Here is a 27,582-nt window from a genome sequence, read left to right as displayed (position 1 = left end):
TGAAACCCCAATTTAAGAGGATAGTATTTTCGTACTCCTCCTACTTCAAAACGTAATGAAAATTCATTTTCATCCCCACTTCCACCATGTAACAGAAAGTAATAACGTACGTTTCTTCAAAAATTCGGTAAAAAAGCTTCTGTATAATATTGTACAGGGTTGTAGGAAATTTATTTAAGTAGCTTCATGTTAATTGTTTCTCCACTATTTGTAATTATTAAGACAAAATACCCGTATGTAGGACAAACCAGATTCTATTGCGTAAAACTAGCGACGTTATAAAACATCAGAAGATAAGTAGTATTTAACACTACCATTAACTGTGTCTGACAAAGTATAGATTTATATATATATATACTCATACTCGCCTTAGTACTGCTATACTTGAAATGTCAGGAATAGAATGAGACTAGATGATGAGTAGTGGGGATAAAGATTTAGTTAAAAACTGACAAAGTTAGCGAGCCGAGTAATGTTCTCCGCCGCTATCGTCTAAATAGAATACATGCTTACTTATAATCATTAATCATCATCATCATAATGTAAGTCTAAGTTTTTATTGCAATTATGTTTTGTATACGTGTGTGTATGTATGAGTACGCGCGCGCGCGCGTTTTGTGTGTGTGTGTGCGCGCGCGCGCGCGCGTGTATATATTTATGTATGATTTGCGTCTGCGCAATAGCAGTTTGCTTTAAATTATTAACACATGCGCTTACTTAATTGTTCTACAAATATTAAAAACGAAAAAACAATGATTGTGTAACTATATACGTATTTAATTTTAAATCTTAGGATATTATTTTTGTCTGCTTTCAAGTAACTATTATGGCATACAAAAAACTTAATATAGTAGCAGTAGATATTAAATACAAAACTATACCCAAAATACTAACGCAAAGCTAATATGGTAACATGGTAACAAGTTATAGTAAGCAAATAAAATCTGAAAAATTCCTCGAGAGCAGATGTTTTACAAGTTATTCTATCAAAGATTATAAACCGAGATGCACTACCAGTTTCAAATTTTAACTTTACGTAAATGATTCTTGAGCTTATTTTTCTGTTAACGCATTATAAAATTCGTTTAGTATTCTTTATTTTTTGTTTGGGTTCTAACTACACGCATGTTTAACTATTTATTCTAGGCGTACGCTCTATTTAACACTATAAAGTTACAACTCGAGGAAAGGGAAAAAGAAAAATTATTTGGACACGGTTAATAATACAACAAAATTATATATTGTTATTAGCAAAGATAAAAATGAAAAGCTTTATTTAAGAAGAGGAGTTTTATAATCGTACAACAGACAACTATTTACTTGTCTGCTGTAGTGGAAGTTGCTAAAAATAGATGGCAGCTGCCCATAAAGCATTCACTTGTTGGATATTCACAATATAATATCAGACACATTTTATAATGTGCTGTATAGGCGTAAATTCTCGATAAATTTAATTAAAAATTTAAAACTAATTTTACCGTTCCAAGATTTCTTGCTTTACTATTTCTTTTCTTAGTTAATTACATAGTACACTAAAAATCTGTTTATTAGACAAATTTATTTAAGATTTGTTTCCGCGTTATGAAAAATACATCTAAATCTTTTTCCTTATTCTCTTCATTAATTTTAATATACTGGTATCTTATTTGATTTTACAGAAACATTGCTATTGAAGATAGGTTTTCCAAATGTGGGTGGGAAAAGTGTCAGGAAAAGAAGCAGGTATCACTTAGTACGGACATCGAATGATAACTTTGATAATTACGTCGAAATAATCGGGAATTTATCAGCATATGAAGAAAAATATGTAGAAATTCAAATGCGATTAGTTGCGTGAATTCAATAAGAAAAGTACTAGAAGAAGGAAACGAAGAAATTCCTGAATCGTCAACTCAAGTAAAAAAGATGCTTATGAAATAATTAGAAATTTCTTGAACTCAAACCGGTTTCAGACTTCGGAGATTATAATAAGCTTGGGTAAAAGTTAATCTAATTTTTATTTTATGAGTGAAAATTACAATAAATATCCGATTTTTTAAAATAAAAATTCCTAATTAGTGGCGTGTGTAAATTCAAAACTAATGGAATAAAATTCTTTTGTTTTTATAAGGAAATAGGAAAGGTATCTATCTAATTATCTTTTAACTGATTTATTATCAGTATTTCTAACGTTTCGATTGTCTCGCGAATTGAATTTTTTAATGCAGAATGTATTTTTGTAAATTATTAAAAATTGTAAAATAATAATGACTTAAAAGATCCGAATTCAGAAAACTTCATTAAAATAAAATAATGTTTCTTTAAGTTTCATAGTCGGTGACTAATTAAGGGTTAGTAAGTAGTAATAGTTAGTAGGTTATTGGTTAGCAGGTAGTATTTTTTATCGTTTGGTATTTTATAGTACATTTTTTAAGTCATTATTTTTTACAAAATTTAATTATTTTTTAATCATATATTTGTTCATCGTAAAACAAAAAAAAAAGTTAAAAAATATTAATACAAAATCCCAAAAGAATATTGTTAAACAAGAGGCTATTTCTGTTGTTAAAAAATAATATTCACCAAATAGTAAGAAATTAATTATTATATAAAATAAATCTAAATGCTTAAAAAATATAGTAAAATAAAAGTAAAATTAGAAATTGTTTCGTAAAAGTACGATTTAAAAAAGATACAATTATTTCGTAAGTATAAAGTAAATAAAAATTTTATGTACATTTTCAATTAAAAATAACAATTGACTAAAGATTATGAAGTATCGTTTTGTACACTTATAATAAAATAGCTAAAAACAGTATAAATCACTGATACTTCTAATTCAGCTCGCTCACTTCACTCGTGCCATTTGTAGATGGTTGGGAAGATAAAAATTTATCTTGAGAAAGATAGTCAAAGAAATTTCCTCTTTCATAAACAAAATGTAATAGAGGGAATAACAATTTACTTTTCTAATGACATAATTTTTGAAAAGTTATTCATTAAGTAAATTTTGAACTATCTAATTTCTATTCATTATGAAAATTTTTTTAAACTTTCGTTTCTAACAAAGTATTCTTGGGACCAGTTTCCAGACAATTTTGAGCCACGTTCGATTTTTCTTGTGTTTTACGTCTATAATGAGCCAACTATAACTCTATTCTAGTTTCAATCTTTTTTTAGCTTTCTTAACGTACTCTAAATGCGGTGGTTGTCTTTCTAAATTAATTTAAATATTCCCGCTCTTTCGACGGATATACTTTATCTTTAGCTTTCTGTGGATAGAGGCCAAAAATTCTTGCCACGAAAAAATATAATTACCTATTGATATTGACCTACAATTTTTCTTTTGACTAACCTCTGCCCCATTTTATATAGAGTTACGCCTATGATGAAATTTATTATTTTTTCATTTCTCGGTAACTAACGAAGATGTCAACTTGATTTTTGGTGTGTGTAATCTTCATTTGAATATCTAAAAGCTAATTTTGGTTTTTTAGATGGAAGAGGTGAAGAAAGGAAATCATTTTGAACAATGATTAAAATTTCCCAATTTCCGACTATAATAAACGAGATATTACAAGATGGCTTTCAAATACTTTTCAGGTAAATATCTAAAAAGTATTTTCGGTTTTCTGAATTTCGATTTTTTAAGGGATACGAATATGTACGGCGCGGCGGCTCAACCAACACAACTACGCCACTGTTATTGTAAGTGCGACGTGACTGGCTAAATCTGCCTCCGATTACTCGACTAGAAAACATAAAATTAAAAATTCGATGTGGACACTACATGACTTCCTTCTACGCCTATTAAATTATATACACACATTTTTTAAAATACATAAAATTTTACTTCAATAAAACTTCTGATTTTTTGATTTATTTTTGTTATTTTTGAATTATTATTTATCGTAATTTTTTTTTACATAGATTAATAATTATTAATAAATCAATATATTTAAATTAAAAAAAAGGAAGTTAAAAAAAAAAGGTAATGAAGTCGGATTCGAATCGATGTGCCGCCTTCCCCCTTGTAAGATCCAAATATTTCATTAATTAAAATTTTTGTTTGGTTGTAATTCTGAAACCAATGAAAATAAGTACCACTTATGATATATCGTTGAAAAGCTCTCAATGAGGGCTTATTACTGCAGTTAAGAAAAATTCCAAAATCAACATTTTTTGGATTTTGGGCTTTTTTGGACATTTTTGGTCAAGTCGATTGCAATAAAAAGGGAAGGTGCACAACTAGATGTTAATACAGCCCTAAATCCAACATTTCAACATTCTACGGCTAATCGTTTTTTGAGTTACGCGAGATACATACGTACGTACAGACGTCACGCCGGAAGTCAAAATGGATATTTCCGTTAAAATCTGAAAACCGAAATTTTTCGCGATTACAATACTTCCTTTACTTCGTACTAGGAAGTAAAAATTAGAAAAAATGAGAAACCAGGTACGGTTACGTCCTAGTGACGTTTGTTGGGTAACACTAAGAATCAGGAAAAATATATTTTTAGCCATACGAAGGACGAATAACCACCTATAATTTATTTTTAATTTTAAATTATAATTCAAGCTATAATTTTATTTTTAAGTTAGAGGCCGATATTTTGAAACCCTCATTCTTCACATCACTCAAAGTTTCGGGTCCTGCACTGACCAAACTCTTGCTCTGAAGTAATTACAATATACCAGTCTTTCTCAAAGTGGGCGATAACGCCCCCTTGGGGGCGTTTGAAACCTAGAGGGGGGCGTTAAGGGGCCCAGAAAAAATGGGGGGTGTTGATATGGGTTAGGGGGGTGATGTATAATTTGTAATTTCATTTACTTTATATAGTATTTTTAATTTCACTAAAATTAAAACCCACCTACTACACAATAACGAATAATCAGTTTATATTTCTACCCTGTATGATGTTATAAAAACTTAAAATACTTAACATAGATTTCGTAGGATAGCCCGCACACCGTACGCAATCAAGTTGTAACAAGTTTTTGCGGATAAAGGAACATGATCGATGATAGTTAAAAAATTAGAGCAATTTTACCTTAATTACATTGCACCAGAAATTATTTTAAACATTAGAAAAAAAACTACCATGCAGAGTTTTAAAATATTATACATACGTAAACCAACATAAATTGAAGTTTTCTTTACTTTCTTTCTTGTTTTTAACATAAGTGCATATTACAATATTTTCCTAGCATTTTATAAGAAATTACTGATGTAAGAATCATCATTTTTATATAAAATGGAAATACGTATATAATTATTGTTCAAAAAGTTGTGTTAGAAAATTTTTTTTACAATTAACCCATTACCGTCCAGTGTCAAATAGTATAGTAAGCCTAAACAGTTCACTTATTGTAAACATCGTTTACTATTTCTATATATTATAAATATTAAATATTACAAATATTAAAAACGCTGGCTTAGGCGGCGGTTTTTATTTGAACCAGTTCTAAATTATAAACTAAAATTATGAAAAATTACCCATATTTATCTATAATACGAAATGATATTAATTTATTTTCCGTAGTTAAACAAGTTATTGTTAGTAGTATTATTTACTAGTCGAAATATAAAATTTTAATTATCTTATAATGAGAATCTTATCTTATATAAATGAGAAAGATATTCAACAAAAATAGTTTCGTTCTAATAAATTAGTACAATAATAGTACAATAAATCATCAATAGATACCAGTATATGCTGAACAATATGCTTACTTTGTCGACTAAATGCTAACCTTAAATAATGCTATTGGTGCAATCCGGTAGAAATCGATACTTGGTTCATCGATACTTGCTCAGTACGATTGTGCGTTGAAAGAGATAAACGAGTTTGTGCGTGTTTGTCTTATTCCTGTCGTTACTTGCTGTATTTAAATCCTATATAAAAGCTCGTAATTTTTCTTATATTTTCATTTGTGGTTTCGCGCGCTATCTTTAAACAAGTATTTAAGTTCAACACTTTATTTACATATTTTTGAAAACAAAGCCATGTCGGAAGCAAAAAAGAAGAAACGGCAATACAGTGTAGAATATATTTAATATGGATTCATAGAAAATTCGACAAACCCATCTTTGCCTTTGTGCCTTCTTTGTTCAAAAACATTTTCAAACGAAGCGATAAAGCTTTCAAGACTTCAAGATCATTTGAATAAAATGCATCCGGATAAGAAGGACAAAAATGTAGCCTATTTTCAAGATCTGGAAAAGAAGCATAATGCTCAGCCAAGTGTATCGAAACTTTTTTCGATGGCTGCTAAGCAAGACGATGACGGACTTCGAGCTTCATACAATATCTCTCTGTTAATTGCTCAAACAGGTAAACCACACACCATCGGAGAAACGTTAATTTTGCCGGCGATAAAAGAAGTTATAACTACTGTGCTCCATAAACCGGCGGCAGATATAATTCGAAAAATTCCTTTGAGCAATAGTTCTGTCCAAAGACGAATTGATGAAATGGCTGAAAACATTGAAAAGTCATTGTGCAATCATCTGAAGACTAGTAAATTTTCAATTCAGTTGGATGAGTCCACTTTACCAACTAATGAAGCATTGTTGTTGTCTTACGTGAGATTTATTAAAGATGAAAAAATATGTCAAGAACTTTTATTTGCTAGAAATTTAGAGACAGACACGAAAGGAGAAACCGTATTTAAAACACTGGAAAAGTTTTGTGATGAAAAAGGAATTCCGTTGAAGAATATTATATCAATTGCTACAGATGGTGCTCCAGCTATGACGGGGTGTCAAAAAGGCTTCATATCGTACTTAAAAAACAAAATTCCTGATGTGCTTGCTGTACATTGCGTTATACATCGACAGCATTTAGTTGCTAGAAATTTAAGTGAACGACTATTTCAATCATTGCAACATGTCATCAGAGCAGTCAATAAAATCCGAAACAACTCTTTAAATGACAGATTATTTAATCAGCTTTGTGTTGATAATGATGAAGATTTCAACAGATTGATCTTTCACACAGAAGTGCGTTGGCTATCAAAAGGAAATTGTCTGACTCGTTTTTACAATCTGTTTGACTCTGTCATAGAGTTCTTGGAAAACAAAGACACAGAATTGCGCGAAAACCTCATGACATCAAAGAATGATATCGCATACCTGACAGACATTTATACACTGCTTAATGATATGAATCTCCAACTTCAAGGCGATGACTTGAACTTAATAAAAACAAAAAATGTCGTCGCTGCTTTCGTAGCCAAGCTGCTCTTACACAAGAAGAATATCGGCAGACGTGAGTTCCATAATTTTCCCAATTTATCAGTATCCTGCAACAACGACGACTTGCTCGTCTACTGCCAACATTTGGAAAATCTTCACAGTGATTTCATTGAAAGATTCCAGGACATTTTGAAATTGGAAATACCAGACTGGGTGTTAGATCCTTTTTCAAATGTCAACATAGCAATATCACCCCAGTTGCAAGAAGAACTTATAGAACTGACAACGAACGAGGAAATAAAAATCAAATACAAAAATAGCTACCAACAATTTTGGCTACAAAAGTCAATTCCGCAGTTGTACCCTGGATTGTGGTCTATCGTTGAACGATTTTTGATAACATTCCCATCGTCATATTTGTGTGAACGTGGATTTAGCGCTGTGACAACGCTGCTTACTAAAAAGAGAAATCATTTGCAAGTTACCAAACGCGGCGACTTACAACTGTTTTTGAGTAAAATCGAACCTGATATCAACAAACTTATTAAATATCATCAAATTCATCCATCTCATTAGATTAGTATAAAAACGAAAACTGATCACATATTTATATTGTTTCTTTTAATTTGATTAAAATATATTATTAATATTATAAAGTTGGGTTTTATTTGCTCTCACTAGTAAAAATTTCTAGTTTAGAATGTAAGTTTAAACATCAGAACCGACTAATATAACTAAATTAATTAAAGTAATGAAATTGTGGTTTTTAAGTTTTAGGGGTGTATAAAAAATGGGGGGGCGCTGAAAAATAATTGATTTTCAAAGGGGGCGGTAAAAGAAATAAGTTTGATAATCACTGCAATATACTGATAGTGTTTATAAATTAAACAAACTATTTCATTTTTATTTATCATTATTATTCTCAAGTACGAGTTAAATGAACACAGTGGGATTCATGGAGCAGAGCTCTGACCAGCTAGCTATCCTTTTATATTTTTTCAACTCATGCACATTTCGGATTATTTGTGTTCGTTTCTTTTTAAGATATTTTGTACTTTTTAATCATTACTCATGTTTCGTAATTAAAAAAAAAAATAAGCTTGGCGTTGAGAAATTAATTTTTGTATCCGTGATTATGCATTTCACGAGCAAAGCCGTGACGGGAAACGCTAGTATAAATAAACAGATCTTTTTTAAATAAAAACGTTTCTAAAATGATTAATTTAATAAACAATTTAGGCATAAATTTTTCCAAAATAATTCTATAACAGGTTGGAGAGATGTTCTAAATGAAGAGCGTGTTGTATTTTAAAGGTTTTTGTGATGATTTGAGTTTTTGACAAAATCGCATGATATTTACAGGTAATTATTGTTTTAAAGTTCCTGTAAGGAAAATTTACAAGCTGGTATGGGTTTTTATTTGGTTTTTTCTCGATCAAAATCGGATTATTCATTCTATAGATAGAGAAAATTACGGCAAACTGTTTTCTTTACATTCATTGCTTTTAGTGTTTTCTTTACATTTTGTGTTTTATATTGTTCGTAAAGAAGGAAGGAAGGTAGACGTAAATTATCGTAGCAAGTACTTTGCATATATAGTGCACACATGAACGGTCAAATCTGTTTTAACGAAAATTGCAGAATGAATTTGTAATAGTTTTTTACATTTTAAATCTTAACTGTATTGACTGTTGAAATATTTACCAGTTGGCAGCCTTCTTTTTAGAGACCAGACTTTTGTATTTATTCACTCAGGATGCATTTGTAAAAAGGGCAAAAAAAAGGTAGATCTTTTTTGTCTCAATAGAATAAAACATCTATAATTTTTGTTCTGTTGGGGTACCTCGGGATGAATTTTATAAAATACCTTTAAGGGATGGAATATAATTTTGAAAAACTTTCCTTGGGTCTGTTCTTTCTCACTAAGAACGAGATAATTCGTTCAAATTTTTCAAGCGATGAATATGAAAGCATTTAGACAATAATTAAAACAAATATTGCATGAAAAACATGTTTTTTTTTTTTTTTTATTAAGGGTTCTTTACTTAGTAACAGGTAAGAATTTCTATCCGGAGTAACACCGGCTAATTCAGCTTGTACAATATAATGCTATGCATATTTCTGTATACTATCTGAGCAATGAAAATATTTACATCATGACTTATTTTAAACGATAGAGAAAGCATTCCATTCATTAGAAGGAATCATGCCGCTTTTATGAATAAGTAATTTTGAATTAGATCAAAACGTATTCCCAGAATAATAAACGGCAAAAAATTGTTTTAATCAGAATAGGACAGTCTCCAAGTGAAAATAAAATGCAAGTAATGCGTAGCTACTTAATCCAACAAGAAAAAAAAATAAAAAATTTTTTGTAGAACGGCATCGAGACGTCCTACTTTGTGATGGTGACCACGAAGTGGAGGAGGCACTGTCTAAGAGTTGTCCTCAAGGCAGTGTGCTGGAACCCTTATTGTGGATTGTGGAATTTGATTCTTTATTGCGACTGATGTTACCCGGCGGCTGTCGCGTTGTCGCTTACTCCGATGATAGGCTGCTGCTGGTTAAAGGATATTCGCAGAATGAGGTTGAATTCCGCGCCTCTTGGGCATGCAGGATAATTGAGTTGTAGGGTCGTCAGCATAAGATGGCATTCAGTCCGGATAAAAAAACCAAGATGATGCTGCTGATGGGCCGTTTGGCAACGACGCGGTGAGTCAGTGTTTTAATATCAGGCCATCGAATTCGATATGTTCAGGTTGCTCGGGCTGCTCCTTGACGAAAATCTTCGTTTTAAGGAGCATTTACAGTACGTCGCAAAGAAGGCTAGCAGTGTCTTCTTCGGTATTCGACGTGTGGTTAATCCGGATTGGGGTTCTAAATTTTAAGACTATGAGTATCCTCTATAAGAGTGTGTGTGAGACAATAATGTTGTATGCTGCACATGTTTGGGCGGTTAGTCTAAAATTAAAAATTTATAGAGACTTTTTTTGAGGGCTCAGCAACTTTTGTTGTTAACGGTGGCAGGTGGTTATCATACAATTTCTCGTGATGCTGTCCTGGTGATTTCTGAGTAAAGCCTACTCATGTTCTTGCACTTTAGCCGTAACAACGCTATTTCGCAAAGAAATTGGGTCATCTTCTGCTATAATTAGAGAGGCTGAGAATGATGGATTTCAATTGTGGCAGACTAGCTGGAATGAGACGGCTGATGGACATTACACGCATGGTCTTTTCCCTGATATGAGGAGTCTGCGGGGCGCCTCTTGGGTGTCTTCTAATAAGTATATAACTCAGTTTCTTTCGGGCCATGTGCTTTTAGGGATAGGCTGAATCGTTTCGGCCAGGCTGTTTCGGGTCTGCGTCCATCGTGTGGCACAATAGATGATGCCTTTCATGTTTTATATGTCTGTCATTAGTATGATGAAAGACGATTAGAGGTAATGAGGCAGCTCGAGGATACTGGGTCTATTTTAGATTTAAATATTAACTGGATAAGCTGGGCCGCCGAGTGGAGAACTTCATGAAATATTTGATTCATCAGTGAGTTGCGGAGGGCGTGTAGGATGGGAAGTTCGAGTTACCCGGGTACTAAGGACCACTTGTCACCAAAACAGGCGCTCTGTAGTTTTGGTTTTTTTTAAATTTTGTTTTTGTTCTGTTATTTCGTGATGTTCGTTTTATTTTGTTGATAAGCTCTACCAACGAAGAAGAGCTTTCTATATATAGATGTTTATTTAAATTTTGAGCTGTAGCTCAAAATTTATGAAAATGTCATTCGTGGCATTTACATCGGTGGAATCCTGACGGAGGCCAAGCCGTCAACTGAGAAATGTTATTCAGTCTTTGGGTTCAGTATATGATCTCCGGTAAAGCCCATTAAGGCTAGGTACGGAGGGGGTGGCGTAGCAATCGGAATCATCACATGGCGGGATCTTCCCCTTGGGGAGTTAGGGGTCTCCAAATGAAATTTGACACAAAAATTTCCTTAAAACTATTTAAAATTTTATTCTCCGTATCGAGTAAAGAGAATAATACGAGAATAATGCATTGCTGTATTAAGCAAAAGCAATATTTGTAGTATAATCCAATTTCGACGGAAGGGATTCAGTGATTTATTCCTTTACTCTCTAAATGTCGGTGAACCGATTACCAAACTATTTGAATTCTTGTAAACTGCTTGTTTACTTCTTTTTATGAATAAATATAGCTTTTATTCCGACCGATTCATAAACATATATCGTATAAATCACGTCAAGAATGAATATAAACGGTACTCCAAATATAAAAAATGATCTGGATTTCCTGTACGGTTCAAGGTAAACTAAAGGAATGTCTTGATGGAGTAATATCATAAAATACAGAATTATTTACAAAATAAAAAAAATAGATGAGGTTAAACTATAGGCTATATTAATTATTTAAAATATAAACTGTGAAATAATATTAAAGTAAATATGATAAGATGTTAAATTTAAAAAAATAACTAATTCCGTAATTCAGGTGTTGATGAATATTATTTGAGGATGTATTTATGTACACGCTGAACTGAGATCAAGAATATTCAATATTAAAAGATATAAGGAATATTAATTATTTTTTTTTAAACGCATCGAGAGGATAGTGTTTCTATAAAAGAAAATGTTTTTTATTATATTTTACATAAATTAGTAGAAAATGCTTTTAAATGTTTGGGTACTACATTTAAATTGCAACTGAAGCATAATAAGGTACTCGTACTTCTTATAAGCTGAAGTACTGACTTCAATTATAAGAAAACAAGTATGTCGTCTGGTTTGATACAGAACGGATATTGTTATTTTTTAAGAATAAATGACTATTATTTTGTAGCAACATAATTTTTAATTTTCTGTATATCGGATTACTCATTCTTAGGAGTCAAACAATAATATAATAGCCCATTTTTTGTATTTTCATAATGTGTTCTGACTTGGTGAGAGAGCCTTAAGAGATGATATTACACTTATGACGGGAATATACTAAGTATAATAAATATTTGATACTGATGATTATCTTAGGGTTTTATTAAGGCGCTTCAAACCAAAACAGTACCGTTAACGTTTGATTATTTTATAAATGAAATCAATTTTATCATTCCGAGAGAAGTTGTCATCCAGTAAAATTCCCAGAAGTTTCGCTTTATGGACAACGAAAACACTGCATTTTCATTAAAGGGAATTCTAGCCACGCAGTTAGTAATGTTACATTTACTTTAAAGACATAATGCAACGGTTTTATCCATATTTAGAGTTAGTTGATTACAATCCATCCAGTGAATAATCTTTTGAACTGCTGTCGAACAATTTTCAATACCTTTTCAGATAAAAAAAAATATATATATACACACATAGAGCCTGTATTTCCTACATGGATCAAGGGAAATTGAGCCACGAACCTGAAATTCTCTCTTCCAGCTTTATCACCCTGATGGAGTCACCACATGCCCGGCAATTCGAAACCCAGACCAAGGAAGCTGGGCCGCACCACAACCCCTACATTTTAAGACTTTTGAGACACACCCGACCGAGGTGCGACAGAACTCTAATAAGGCCCGCCGGACAACGACAGAACTGAGATGAGACAAGCCTCCCCCATTCATAAAGGCATGCACACAGAGAATGAATACAAGACCTGTTGTCCCTAAAAGCGGCGCCACTATCACTAAGAATCCGACGCTATGCCGGGGCACCAGCTAACATTTTTGTCCAAAAATTGGACGGGGTGGGCTTCCCCGTCCCTTTAGAACTCATGTAAGCAAGGTTCTCCAAGCAATATTTGATGAGTAACCGCGAAGGGCGTTTTGTCCTCTACGGGGCCGCGTTACACCTCTACCAAATTTCATTTCTAACGGCCGCGCTCGTTGCCCAAACTGTTTTGGATTGGGTAGCTAAACCGATAGTTTCTTTGGGAGTACGCCATGCGGTGCAACGTACACCACGGTCAAGTTCGACAAGGCTTCCCCGAGTCACGCTTAATGAATTCCGCCGGGTACATCATCACTACCGACCGCATTTATTGCTAACAGAAGGCGTCACACAGGAAGTAAACTTCCTGAGCCATCACTGGGATAATTATTTATAAATTGTGGTATTATTAATATTACATTATCACACTTTTCATTTTTAGAAAATCTTTTGATTTTTTATAATTACAACTAACTTACAATTTTTAAATATTTTTTTTCTAAATTAGCTGTAATCAGGGTGGAAACAATTTTTTACTAAAGACAAAATATCGATAAAGTATTTAAAGCTAATATTTAAGTGATTTAACAAATCATTACGAAATTTTCTGTCTTTATAAATAATGAAATAAGTAACTGAACATGAAGATAAGTAAGGTTATCTCAATAAGTAATTAAGATAATTTTATTCTTAAAGCTTAAAATACAAGTTTTACCAGTTTAGTTATTACACTAAATCAAAAATAATAATAATTTAGGATTATTTTGTTTAAGGAATCAATATTATTGTTCTTGAAAATACCAGAAAGGAATTTATTAAAGTTCTCGACTACAATTATAATAAAGTTTCACTTTTAATAATATTCTGCATAGCTTTAATTTTATTATTAGAATTAAATATTCTATTATCTTGTTACAATTTTTATTTTTCTGGGATTACCGTTATTATTCAAAAGGTTGTTTGTATAATGAAAATGCCGCTCTGTCTCTCGTTAGAGCTCGGAGCTTCGGTGAGAGGCGAAGGACTAGAAGGGGAAAAAGACACTAAAAAGTACTATTATTACTTTAGTCGGTAGATAATACGAGGATTAAAGAGTACAGGAAAGTTCAATTTAATTTTAATATTTCATGCTTTGAAAGGGAGTCATAACTGTGAAGAAGAATTTGTTATTAATGATCCTTAGGATTATTTATCGTAGTTGTGTAAACGCGAAACGAATTAACGAACGGTAGAACTGTAGTACAGTCTAGTCCGCTCCACGGATTAAAGAGTCGAATAGACTGTGCGGTAGGTGCAGAAGTGTAGCGGGACAAATCAAATGAGACGCAGGAAGCCCGATCCGTAAATAAACTACCGTATTTTATTGCAGAAGATCGTATTAAAACGATTGGTAGTTTGGCAGTGGAAGCTCGTAAAAACCCCCGCCCGATGTTGTATTCAGAAATACTTTCTCCGCACCGACATAAACAGCTAACATCCCGGACAAACAAAAACAGTAATAATAATTTGTCTTAAATTTAGATTAATCAAATTGAAATATTTGTCTGAGTATCCAAATCATTTATAATTTTAAAGGTTTCCCTTTACAGTTTTTCAAGTAGAGATGATTTTTATTATTAAATTATAAAATGTTTTTTCTTTTATCCGGTTATTATTCTACAATGTAAAATCTACTGAACCTTAATCATTAAAAAATTTAATTTTTAGGAATCATATTTAGAAAATAACCCTAAAATTGGTATTAACTATTATTAATAAAGTAGATTATTTCATTTTCATAATTCATCAGACAAAATCGCTTTATCAAAAAATGAATGAAAAATCTTTAAAAAACTCTTCGAGATTTTAATAACATTTTCTAAAAATAATTTCTAGAAATTAAAATTACTAAAAATTATAAATCACTCGCTTTCACGTTAATGGAACTTGTTATTCCAAAGTCTTTACAGACTTAATTATCAGCTCCATCCTCAGTGGAAGTTCTGTTAGTGCTGATGTAAATGGCTCCCATTTAAAAAGGTTGGGAAATCCCTTAAGTATGTAACTGAATAATTTGCTCATGAAATCTGTATGGTGGGTGGTTGTTCATTAGACTGATTTTTTGTTAAAGCTTGTGAGTGTAAATTTCATGTTATTAAACTATATATAGTTATTGGTTTTTATTGCTACATGTAAAATCTGTATGTTGTGGTTATGTTTTTGCATATGTTTACTATTTCTTTGCAGGCGATTTCTAGAAGTTGTTCCATTGTAAGTAGTGCTTTGTATGTGCCTATGATTGAATGTGCATTCAATTTGTATAATATAGAGTACAGTAGAATCACTGCAGAAAAGTTAATTTGTATACTTGTGGTGTTAAGACTCAGGGTTATTTAAATGACTTATTTAATTTTTAAATACTCTTATATTTTTAAATATTTTTATTGTTCCTGTTTAAATGTTGGGACTTTAATTTTCATTTAATATAGGACTTCTAAATTTAAAAATCTTCGGCTTCAGTCAGATTCATTCGGCTCTTTACACTTCATGCTCCTTTCGGATGCACTCGGCTCCTGTCAGCATCACTTGGCTCTTTACAGTTCACATGGCTCCTTTCAGATGCACTCAGCTCCTGATGATTCAGCAGCTCCATGTACAGTATTTAAGCAAGCTGATCACTTCATTTGGAGAGTCCTATTCCAATCTTCTACAAGTCTCAAGAACTCAACAAGTCTTATTACATGATATTACACACAATAAATTTGCATAAAGTTAATATTACATATGAATATATTTACAATTACAATAAAAATAATTATAATCACAAGATCATAAAGACTTAATTTATTTAAATAATCAGCATCAATTTTTTACATACACATTTTTATTGGTCCTCCGACCACAGATATACATCATAATCAACATTTTCAAGAATTCTACACTTTTTAATCTAGCAGAACTGCAGATATATGTTTGAAAAACCATCATTCAAGAATCTTCATATTCATCCATCAATCTACTGCTTAAAAGGACTCACAGCATCTAAATCTACAGTAACATTTACTTAACGCCTTTCTTAATTTACTTTAATTTAATCTACATTGTATCATTATTATTGTAATATCATTTAATTCATTTCACATTTTAATAATTTACATTATTATCAGTATGAATAGGGAACAATTAATTAGACAAAGAGGATCAGTAAAGGTCTGTATAGCAAGAATTCACAACTTTACTAATAACTTTGATCCCTCACAAGATGATAGAATTGACTTACAAATTAAGTTAAGGAATCTTCTTAATTTGCAAGACAAATATGACATCATTGAATCAAAACTTGAAACAGAATTTGATGATGGTTTATTTTTAGATCGTGAACAAGTCGAACAAGACTTGTGTTTACAGAATGCAAATTTACAACATTTAATAAATGATACTAATAATTTCAAAAATCATTTCGTAAAGAAATTAATTCAAATATAACATTTAAACAGACTCAACTACAACTCATGATATACCTGTATTTAGAGGAGAATGTGTTAGAGTGGCAACACTATTTTAATATATTTATTGATTTAGTTCATAATAGACTTAACTAACTAAAAAAATACACTATCTACATCCTTCTTTGAAAACAAAAGCTCTAGCTACCATTAAAGATCTCCCAATAGCAAATGAAAATTATCATCTTGCTTTAGAATTATTAAAGATATGGTTTGACAATAAATATATAATTGCTTTTCAAAATGCTGAATGCATTTTAAAATCAGATTCTATAAAAAAAGAATCTGTAGATACTTTGTCCAACTTTATTAATGAAATCTCCTCAATTGAGAACTCACTTAAATCGATGCAACTTCCTGTTAATACATATGAATTTATATTTGTCCAATTTCTAACATTTAAATTGGATTATAACACCTCAAGATTGTGGAAAGAAAGGTTGTCAAATTAGAGGTTTCCCACCTTTACAGATTTCATTGAATCCTTAATTCTAGATGACAACTTTTAGAAAATATTAATCCATCCACTTCAAATATGCAAGAGAATACAGATAATGAAACCAAGGAACAAACGTCATAAAAATACAACCCAATCTTTAATAAAACGTTTTAATTTAAATCCAAATAAACAATACAAAAAACATAATGTCAGTTATTATGCAAAATCCAATTTGTATCAATGTTCATTTTGTAATTCAAATCATTACTTATATCGATGTAAGGAGTTTTTAAATTTTTCCATAGATAATCATAAAACCTTTTTGTCAAATAATAATTGTTTGTTTTAATTGTTTATACAAGGGCCATTCTATTAATCAATGTTGTTCAGAGTCTTATGTAAGATTTGTGGTAAGAAACACGATAGACTCATTCATATGGACAAAATTAATCATTATAAGGTAGATGGCAATAAGCCTGAAAGTATAACCTACTGTTTGTTTAAAAATCAGTGAAATGAAAATATAATTCTGTCAACAGTTGTATGTAATACTACTGATATACACGGTAATACATATTCATGTAGATTACTGTTAGATTCTGGTTCACAAGCAAATTTTTATAAATTTGGTTTTGCTCGCAAATTGGGTCTTACACTTAATAAAAATAATCTACCCATTTCAGGCATAAATAATTCATTAGTTCAATCCAAATGCACTATTACACTTACATTGCACTCACGTTATAAAAACTTTTCAGTCAAGGTAAAATGCCCTATTTTACCAGATATTACTGACAGCCCCCCTTCACCTACATTTGACATTTCTCATTTCAAATTACTTCATAATATATTTCTGGTGATCCCAGTTTCAATGTACCAAATAATATTGATGTACTAACTGGAGCTCAAATCTATTAGAATCTTGTCCTTCCTTGGAAATTCATTCGTAATTTCAGATATTCTATTATACATGAAACTGAATTAGGATATATAATTAGTGATCGCCTTCCTAATAACATTGAGGGCAACAACAATGTAACATCTTTTCTTGTATGTTAACTCATAAACATTTATCAACTTTACTCGAGAATTTCTGGAAACTTGAAGAAATAAATACTGATGCTTCAAGCAATGAAACCTCACCATATGGAAAACATTTTCAAACCAATACTACTCAAAATAATCAATGCAAATTTGTCATGTTGTTACCACGCAAGGCTAAAAATACTGAACTAGATAATTCCTTCGTCAATGCTAAAAATAGATTTTATCTTTGGAAAGAAAGCTAAGCAACAATTCCAACCTTAAAAAAGACTATTCTGCTTTCATACAGGAATATTTAGATTTAGGTCATATGTCACTACTCAACTCTGAACAAATCGAATGTGTGTTATTTCCTTCACCATCAAGTATTTGATGGTGAATTGATGATGATGATGTATTTAAACCATCAAGTTTAACTACTAAAATTCGATTTGTCTTTGACGGTTCAGCGAAAACCACCAATGGTTTATCCCTCAACCATACTCCTTTAGTTGGACCTGTAGTTCAACAAGATCTAATTTCCATATTGCTTATATTCAGAATCCATAATTACATCATTACTTCTGACATAGCTAAAATGTATCGTCAAGTTTTAGTTAAATCTAGTGATTCCAATTTACAATGTATACTTTGGCTTGATTTTCCAGATCAATTGATAAAACACTATGCATTATGTATGGTAAAGTATGGGACCACTTGTACACCATATGGCCACACGGTGTTTAATTCAAATTGCAAATGAAAATGAAAATGAATTTCCACAAGCATGTAAGTTCATCCAAAATGATTTCCATGTTGATGATCTGATCACGAGATCAGACACCTTTGATGAAATTATTCAGTTAAAAATTGATATTTCTAAATTATTACGACAATATAGTTTTCCTCTCCATTAATGGTTTTCCAATAATAGCATTATTTCTAATTCTGAAAACAATACTTCCATTCCTTTAAATCAAAAACAGAACTTATGTACTTTAGGAGTTTTATGGAGTAATTCCTCAGATAAGCTACTTTTCCAAACTACTCATGGCATTGATTCTAAAAATCACACTAAAAGAAATACCTGTCCATCATAGCAGGTGTATTTGATCATTTAGGACTCACTGGTCCTACTGTTTTCTCGCATAAACATTTTATGCAATCATTGTGGCAACTTAAAATTAATTAGGATGAAACATTACCCAATACTTTACTAACACAATGGCTCAGTTTATATAAACAGTTACATTTGATTGAATCCCTTAAAATAGATCGTTCCATCAAACCCAATATTGATTCTAAAATTTATATTTATATTTCTACTCAAATTTATGGATTCTCCAATGCCTTCATAAAGGGCTATAGCTGTTCCATTTACATAAGAACTGCATACACTAATCATATATTTTTTTCCAATTTACTTTGTTCTAAATCAAAATTAGCGCCCTGAAAACAAATTAAACTTCCAAGGCTTGAACTTTCTGGTGGATTACTACTTAGTTGTTTATTAGTTAAGGTAATTAATACCTTAAACATACAGTTTAACGAAATACATTTATACTCAGATTCTACAATACTACTACACTGAATTCATGGACAATCATCTAATTGGAAAGTTTTTGTCAGTAATAGAATTTCTGAGATTCAACAAATTACAACAAATGCTAACTGGCATTACATCAAATCCAGAGACATATTGATAATCCAGAGACATATTGTCTAGAGGTTGTTAACCAAGTAAATTAATTGACATGTCACTTTGGTGGCATGGTCCTCATTGGTTACACAAACTTCTGCCCACTGGCCAATAGATATTAATATAACCTTTAATAATGTAATATATGTGCTGAATGTGTAATGGAAACACGCAAACATATGTAACCCCATTTGTATCTACTGTTTTATTCGATTACACAGAATGATTTTCATCACTACATACGCTAATTCGCATTTTTAGTTTTTGTTTCAGATTTACTGCCAAACAAGACAATCAGAATGAATTTCTGTTCCTTTAACTACTCAGGAACTAAACCACACTTTACCCTTTTTATTCAACAATCACAACATATGTATTGCAATGACGAATTAAATAATCTTAAAAACAATCAAACTATTTTTAAACAAAGCAAACTTATTTCACTTGTTCCTTTTCTGGATAATTTAGGCATACTACATGTAGATGGTAGACTGCAACACTATTATATTACCAAGCGAAACATTACATTGTTTTAATGGTAACATCACAAAACTAAACATTAATGCTGAACATGTGTGATTCTTGCATGCTGGTGTTACTTATCATTTGTTATGACAGAAATATTGGATAATAAATGGCACTTTCTCTATGGTTACTTTCTCTATCATTTGTAAATGTATAACATCCTTTTGATTTACTGCAAAACCCAAGTCCAGCAGCTTGATCAATTACCATCTTCTAGAGTAATACCTTTCTGACCATTTTGTACTTGCACAGCTGAGTATGGCAGTCCAAATATAATTCATCTTGGCAGACAGAGGTCTAAAACATTAAATAAAGCATAGCACTTTTTATATGTCTAACCACTAAATCTGTTCATTTAGAATTAGTTTCTGATTTCACCTCACAGTCTTTTATAGCAACACTTAAAAGTTCATTCATGATAGTGATATTTCCACTCAAGTATTTTCTTATAACAGTTGCAATTTCCATTCTGCTAAAAATAATCATTATAATTTGTATCAATTCTTAAATTCAGAATACTTAAATTTAGTCATTGGAGCATTCTCTACAATACAAGGTATTACTGGTCATTCATTTCTCCCCATTTCACCCCCTTCACCCCATTTTGGTGGTTTATGGGTACATGTAATCAAAAGAGTTCAATATCATATGCGACATATAATAGGACAAACCATCCTTAATTTTGAGGAATTATATACAATTTTATCACAAATTAAAGCCTGTCTCAATTCACGTCCTATTTTCTCTATTTCTATTGATCACAGAGACCTAGAGCCAATATCACAGGACACTTTCTTATTGGATGTTTACTCACTTCCTTACCTGATCTCGATTACCAAGAACTTTAGATTAATCGATTAGGCCACTGGCAAACTACTCCAAAAATTTGTACTATCTATCTAGAGATGATGGTCAAAGGACTATTTACATCATTTACAACAACGCAATAAATGGTGTTTTCCATCACGTAATCTTTGTGTTTGGGACTTAGTATTAGTTACCAGCAAAACTTCTCCACCCATGCATCGGCACATGGAATTGTCACCCATGTATATCCAGGCTCTAACAATCTTGTAAGTCATTGATTTGCAAATTGCTAATGGTCTATTAATAAGACCTATTCATAAATTATGTCTGTTACCAAGCACAATTGATTATCTCAAATAATATATTTTCTTTTTTGTAATATTTTTTATCAATTTAAATATTTCATACATTTGGTTCATTTGATTGTATTTATATAAAATGTCTGTGAACATGATTATAAATTACATATTGTATTAGTTTAATTATGATTATGTAAAATGAAAATTTCTCACTTGTACTATAACTTTATCAATATTGTTATTTTTTCAAATAATTCATTAAAAATTGTACTTTTTATTTAACCCATTATAATTGTAAAAAAATCATATGATTATTGTTATTTATAATAATTTAATTCATACATCATATGATTTTTGGTGGGCAGTTTGTTAAGACTCAGGGTTATTTAAATGACTTATTTAATTTTTAAATACGCTTATTAATGTTCACTTTTTTGTTGCTCCTGTTTAAATGTTCGAACTTTCATTTTCATTTAAGGACTTTTAAATTTTTTAGGAATTTTTAGGTCTATAAATTTAAAACTCTTTGGCTTCGGTCGGATTTATTCTTTACACTTCACTCCTCCCTCTATGAATCATGAGGCCTTGCTGACAGTGAACAGGCTTGAGTGCTCAGTGATACAGAGTAGCTGGACCAAAGGTGCGGCGACTGCACTGCCAAGGGTATGGGTTACCATGCAGCCGTGAGGTGTAGCGCTGTTTTGACAAAGGCAGGTTTTGAATGAGCAATCACTGTCAGCGGGATAGCGCGATTGCACTGCCGAGGGCATGGATCCGATGCAGCCATGAGATGTAGCATCATCTTGATGATGGTAGAAGGCAAGTAAATGTCTCACGGGACTCTGCAATGGAGCTGAGTGGGAGTAGGAAGTCTGTCCGCCACTCCCTTGTGGACCAGACCGAAGTCCGTAAATTTACCTAAGTCTGGGGTATGAACTGAAAGTTGAGTTCACTAAGAAAACTAGGACTAAATTTTGTTGATGCGAACAACATTTTTGGTGGTATGATGTTTTTTTTGTTTTTTTTTTTCAATTTGCCTCAAATTTATGAGACATTTACAAGAAAGTGGCTCATTTAAAAGTAGAACTAGGTGTGGGGTTCATGCTTCCATAAACTCAGTTAGCTAGTACAGAGGACAACAATGTAGGACATTCAAGATGTCCAGACGAGGCCTACAGCGAAGGCAGAAGGCTGAGTTTAAGAATCACTGATGTAAATGTCTACTGAGGCATTTACATCGGTGGCATCCCAATGAGGCCTAGCTTATTACTGTGAGATGTAAAAAGTTAGAGGGCAAAAGATGACTCCCATTAAAGCCCACCAGGGCTATGAATGGGGGGGGGGGGACCAGAACTGTCACAAGGTGTATGTCTTCCCCTACAGGGTTGGGATGTAGACCAAAGGTGCCAGAACAGATACCATATTGAAGAGGTATCTGTTGAGATCCAAACTAAGGAATGATTCCTGAAAGAGGGCAGCAGCTCTTTCAGTAGTTGTTAAGGACATAGGTCAGGAGGACTTAAATGGCCATATCAGCATCACTCAATCTTCTGAGTACTGTGCAGCTGAAAGTAATGGAAAAGTACAGCTGTTTTTTTTCAAAGAAAATGAAGCTCCCTGCAATTTTCATGTAACAAAGTTGGAGGCGCCTTCCTTAGTAAAATATAACGGAGGTAAACTAGTCCCCTATTCGGATTTCCGGATGGAGGCTACTAAGGAAGGGGTCACCAGAAAATTAAAAAATAATATTCTACGAGTCGAAACATGTAATGTTAGAAGTCTTAAAACGGGTTGGTAGGTTAGAAAATTTAAAGAGGAAAATGGATAGGTTAAATGTAGATGTAGTAGGAGTTAGCGAGGTTCTGTGGGAAGAGGAAAATGACTTTTGGTCTGGTGATTTTAAAATAATTAACTCAGCATCAAATAAAGGGCAGGCAGAAGTAGGTTTCATAATGAACAAGAAGATAGGGAAGAGAGTAGAGTATTTCAAAATTCATAGTGGTAGATTTATTACAATAAGGATAAAATCAAAACCTAAGCTCAACGATTTTTAACATCTATATGCTTACAAGTGCCCATGATGATGAAGAAGTAGTGTGTGTATATGAAGAAATTGACAAAGCAATTGAACACATAAGAGGGGATGAAAATTTAATAATAGTTGGCGATTGGAATGCAAGCGTTGGTAAGGCAAGGAAGGAAATACTGTGGGTGAATATAGGTTGGGCAAAAGAAATGAAAAAGGAGACCAAATTATTGAGTTTTGCATAAGGTAAAATTTAGTAATTGCCAACACCCAGTTTTAAAATCATAATAGAAGAATTCACTCATGGAAAAAGCCAGGTGATACTGCAAGATATCAGATAGATTATATCATGGTTAAACAAAGATTTAGAAATCAACTCGTTGACTGCAAAGCTTATCCTGGAGGAGACATTAATAGCAACCATAATTTAGTGATAATGAAATGTAGATTGAGGTTTAAAAACCTGAAGAAAAGGTGTCAGATGAATCGGTGGAATTTAGAAAAGCTTGAGGAAGAGGAAGTAAAGAGATTTTTTAGGAGGACATCGCAAGAGGTCTGAGTAAAAAAGATAAGGTAGAAAATATTGAAGAAGAATGGGAGAATGTTAAAAAGGAAATTCTTAAATTAGCAGAAGTGAACTTAGGCAGAACAAAGAGAAATCCTTAGGTATCAAAGGATAAATTGCAGCTGATGGATAAACATAGAAGTATAAGAATGCTAGAGATGAAGAAGGTAAAAGGAACTATCAACAATTATGAAATACTATAAACAGGAACAGCAAATTAGCAAAAGAAGAGTCAATTAAAGAAAAGTGTTCAGAAGTGGAAATAGAAATGATCATTGGTAAAATAGACAGAGCAGGAAAGTTAAAGAGAATTTTGTGGTACATAAATTAAAATCTAATAATGTGTTAAACAAAGATAGTACACCGATTTACAATACGAAAGGAAAGGTTGTTGATAGGTGGGTGGAATATATAGAAGAGTTATATGTAGGAAATGAATTAGAAATTAGTGTTATAGAGGAAGAAGAAGAAGTCAAAGAGGATGAAAAGGGAGCCACAATACTGAAATTTGAATTTAAGAGAGCATTAAAAGATTTGAACAGCAGAAAGGTTCTTGGTATAGACAGGATACCTGCAGAATTACTGCGCAGTGCAGGTGAGAAAGTGATAGATAGATTATACAAACTGGTGTGTAATATTTATGAAAAAGGGAAAGTTCTGTCAGACCTCAAAAAGAGTGTTATTGTCATGATATCAAAGAAATCGGGAGCAGATAAATGTGAAGAATTCAGAGCAGTTAGCTTAACTACTCACACATCAAAAATCTTATCTAGAATTCTGTACAGAAGAAAGAAGAGTGGAAGAAGTGTTAGGAGAAGACCAATTTGGTTTCAGGAAAAGTATAGGGACAAAGGAAGCAATTTTAGCTCTCAGATTAATAGTAGAAGGAAGATTAAAAAGAAAAAACCAATATACATGGGATTTATAGAATAGAAAAGGCATTTGATAACGTGGACTGGAATAAAATGTTCAGCATTTTTAAAAATTTAGGGTTTAAGTATAGAGATAGAAGACAATTGCTAACATTTACGGGAGCCAAACTGTAACAGTAATAATCAAAGAACATAAGAAAGAAACCGTAATAAAAAAGGGAGCCTGACAAGGATGTTCCCTAAACCTGTTACTTTTTAATCTTTATATAGAACAATGAGTTAAGGATGTTAAAGAACAATTTAAATCTGGAGTTAGAGTGCAAGGTGAAAATATAAAGATGCTACAATTTGCTGATGATATTGTAATTCTAGATGAGAGTAAAAAGGATTTAGAAGGAACAATGAAAAGCATGGATGAAGTTCTACGCAAGAACTACCACATGAAAATAAACAAGAACAAAGCGAAAGTAATGAAATGTAGTAGACATAATGTAGATGGACCACTGAATACAAAAACAGGAAGAGAAAATATTATGGAACTAGAAGAACTTTATTATTTGGGAAGTAGAATTACTAAAGATGGACGAAGCAGGAGCAATATAAATACCAAATAGCACAGGGAAAACAAACTTTCAGTCAGAAATGTAATTTGCTTACATCAAAAATTTATTTAAACTTCAGGAAAACATTTTTGAAAGTATATGTTTGGAGTGTAGCTTTATATGGAAGTGAAACTTGGACTATCAGAGTACCTGAGAAGAAAAGATTACAAGCTTTTGAAATGTGGTGCTATAGGAGAATGTTAAAAATCAGGTGGGTGGATAAAGTGACAAATAAATCGGCATTGCAACAAATTGATGAAGAAAGAAGTATTTGGAAAAATATAGTTAAAAGAAGAGACAGACTTACAGGCCACATATTAAGGCATTCTGGAATGGTCGCTGTAATATTGGAGGGATATGTAGATGGGAAAAATTGTGCAGGCAGGCAACGTTTGGAATATGTAAAACAAATCGTTAGGGATGTAGAATGTAGGGGGTATACCAAAATGAAACAACTAGCACTAAATAGAAACTCTTGGAGAGCTGCTTCAAACCAGTCAAATGACTGAAGACAAAAAAAAACAATTCACTCAGCTCTTTTTGGATGCAGTCGGCTTCTCATGATTCAACGGCTCTTCACAGTTCACACAGCTTCTTTCAGATGCACTCGGCTCCTGTCGACATCACTTGGTTCTTTACTGTTCACACAGCTTCTTTTGGATGCATTCGGCTCCTGATGATTCAGCGGCTCCATGTACAGTATATAAGCAAGCTCATTACTTCATTCAGATCTGTTCCAATCTTCTACGAGTCTACTACAAATCTCAAGGACTCAACAAGTCTTATTACATGATATTAATGCAATAAATTTATATAAAGTTAATAATGTTACACATGTAAATATATTTACAGTTACAATAAAAGTAATTATAATCGCAATTAAATAAAAATAATTATAATCACAAAATCATAAAGACTTAATTTATTTAAAGACAGTACCAATTTTCTACATACACACCTGGATCGCTCAATTTGTTAATTTGCTGAATGCTTTTGCTCGTTTTGTTTGTGGTTTTAATACTAACCTTCTTTACTGAAAATGTTGGTAATTTTGTATGAATTGTTTGACTAATCAAAGCTGTTTAAAAAATCCTTTTTCAATGAAATCTGTTTCAAACAATGAAATTTGCCTCTTTCCCTGGTTCTCCCATATTATATGAATACATCACATTATTGTTCCATCAGAACCAAGTTTTTGAATAAAAATAAAAATGGTCCTTCCACTATATCAAAAAATCTACTGCTTGAACAAACTACTGCTAACAAACATGTTAGTCATGAGTAAAGCTATCATTGTAATAAGATGTACAAATTTTTATGTCTATAAAAAAAGAACACAAAAATTTCTTATTTTATTTAATTAACCATTCCTGACTGATGGTTAACAAATTTTAACTCTACATTGATATGAAATGGTTTCAAACCACCCAAGCTTATAGCAAAATAAGGTTTAATGACCTGACCTCATTATAAATATAGGCTATAAATTCACCAACATTGACAATAGCCTTGATATTCTACAAAATTCAAACAGTTGTCTCTTTGAAATATACAAACAGAATATACATGAATATAAATTCATACTCAGCACATTTTTGACCACATTCTAAATGAATGTCTAAGTCAAAAAAAAAAAAAACTAGCAATAACACCAGCTGACCTCAAAGTGAGAACAATAGCATCATTTACTGAAGATGGCTGCAATAATGATTTAAAGCACTTAAATATGAATTTTTAAAACTTTGTATTTAACATATTTGGATCAATTTATCATTTAAAATTTAATACTTTGAAACTCATCAAACTTTTTTGTCAGAAATTTGAAAAGGTATATACTTTATTCAAATCAGAACATAATTATAGGTTGTACAGATCATCTCAAGGTAATGAAGTTCTGTATTCTTTATAAAAGAAATGTAGCCTATTTGTAAAAAATCTGCAGTCATGTTTTATAAACTTGTCCCGACTTAAGAACCACATAATATTATGTATTTCTTAATAATTAATAAATTAAAAAATACTTAATATACAAATTTTAATTATTGCATGAAAATGGTAATGATTTATAATGCTGTAATCATTAAAAAAATGATCCTAATTACTTAATTATTTTTATTTTCTAAATTACTTTACTTCATGTAACATCACCCTCTTAAGCAATTAGTACAAAACAATAAAAGAAAAATTTATCAGTATTATATATGTAAAATGATGTTTAACACAAAATCTGTTCTTCCAAATGTTTTCAGAAGAGCCATTCATTTTTATCTGCCTGAAAGGTAAACATTTTAATATTAGGAAAAATGTTTATAGAAAAGGTTTCTATAGAAAAAAAAGCATAGCACTCTGTAGTAC

At 31.7% G+C, this 27,582-nt stretch overlaps 1 protein-coding gene across 4 annotated transcripts in view; it reads left to right on the top strand.

Moving 5' to 3' along the window:
* The first annotated feature begins 420 nt into the window (after positions 1 to 420).
* Positions 421 to 27,582, top strand: part of SmydA-1 (SET and MYND domain containing, arthropod-specific, member 1) — an 81,504-nt gene continuing 54,342 nt past the window's right edge. The window contains exons 1-2 of one of the 4 annotated variants that reach the window (XM_075367931.1): positions 421 to 542; positions 1,659 to 1,977. Coding sequence is in view for 2 of the 4 variants with exons in the window: in XM_075367907.1 (XP_075224022.1) it covers positions 3,512 to 3,582 (71 nt within the window). In the remaining 2 variants the exon portion in view is untranslated. Of the gene's footprint in view, positions 543 to 1,658; positions 1,978 to 3,476; positions 3,583 to 27,582 lie in introns of those variants that run through there. The other 3 variants (XM_075367922.1, XM_075367914.1, XM_075367907.1) reach the window with 3 other exon arrangements.

The sequence above is a fragment of the Lycorma delicatula genome, chromosome 1, assembly GCF_047948215.1.
Source record: "Lycorma delicatula isolate Av1 chromosome 1, ASM4794821v1, whole genome shotgun sequence".
Taxonomy (NCBI): Eukaryota; Metazoa; Arthropoda; class Insecta; order Hemiptera; family Fulgoridae; genus Lycorma; species Lycorma delicatula.
The sequence above is the reverse complement of the archived record's forward strand: the minus strand, read 5'-3'. Positions and strand labels throughout refer to the sequence as shown.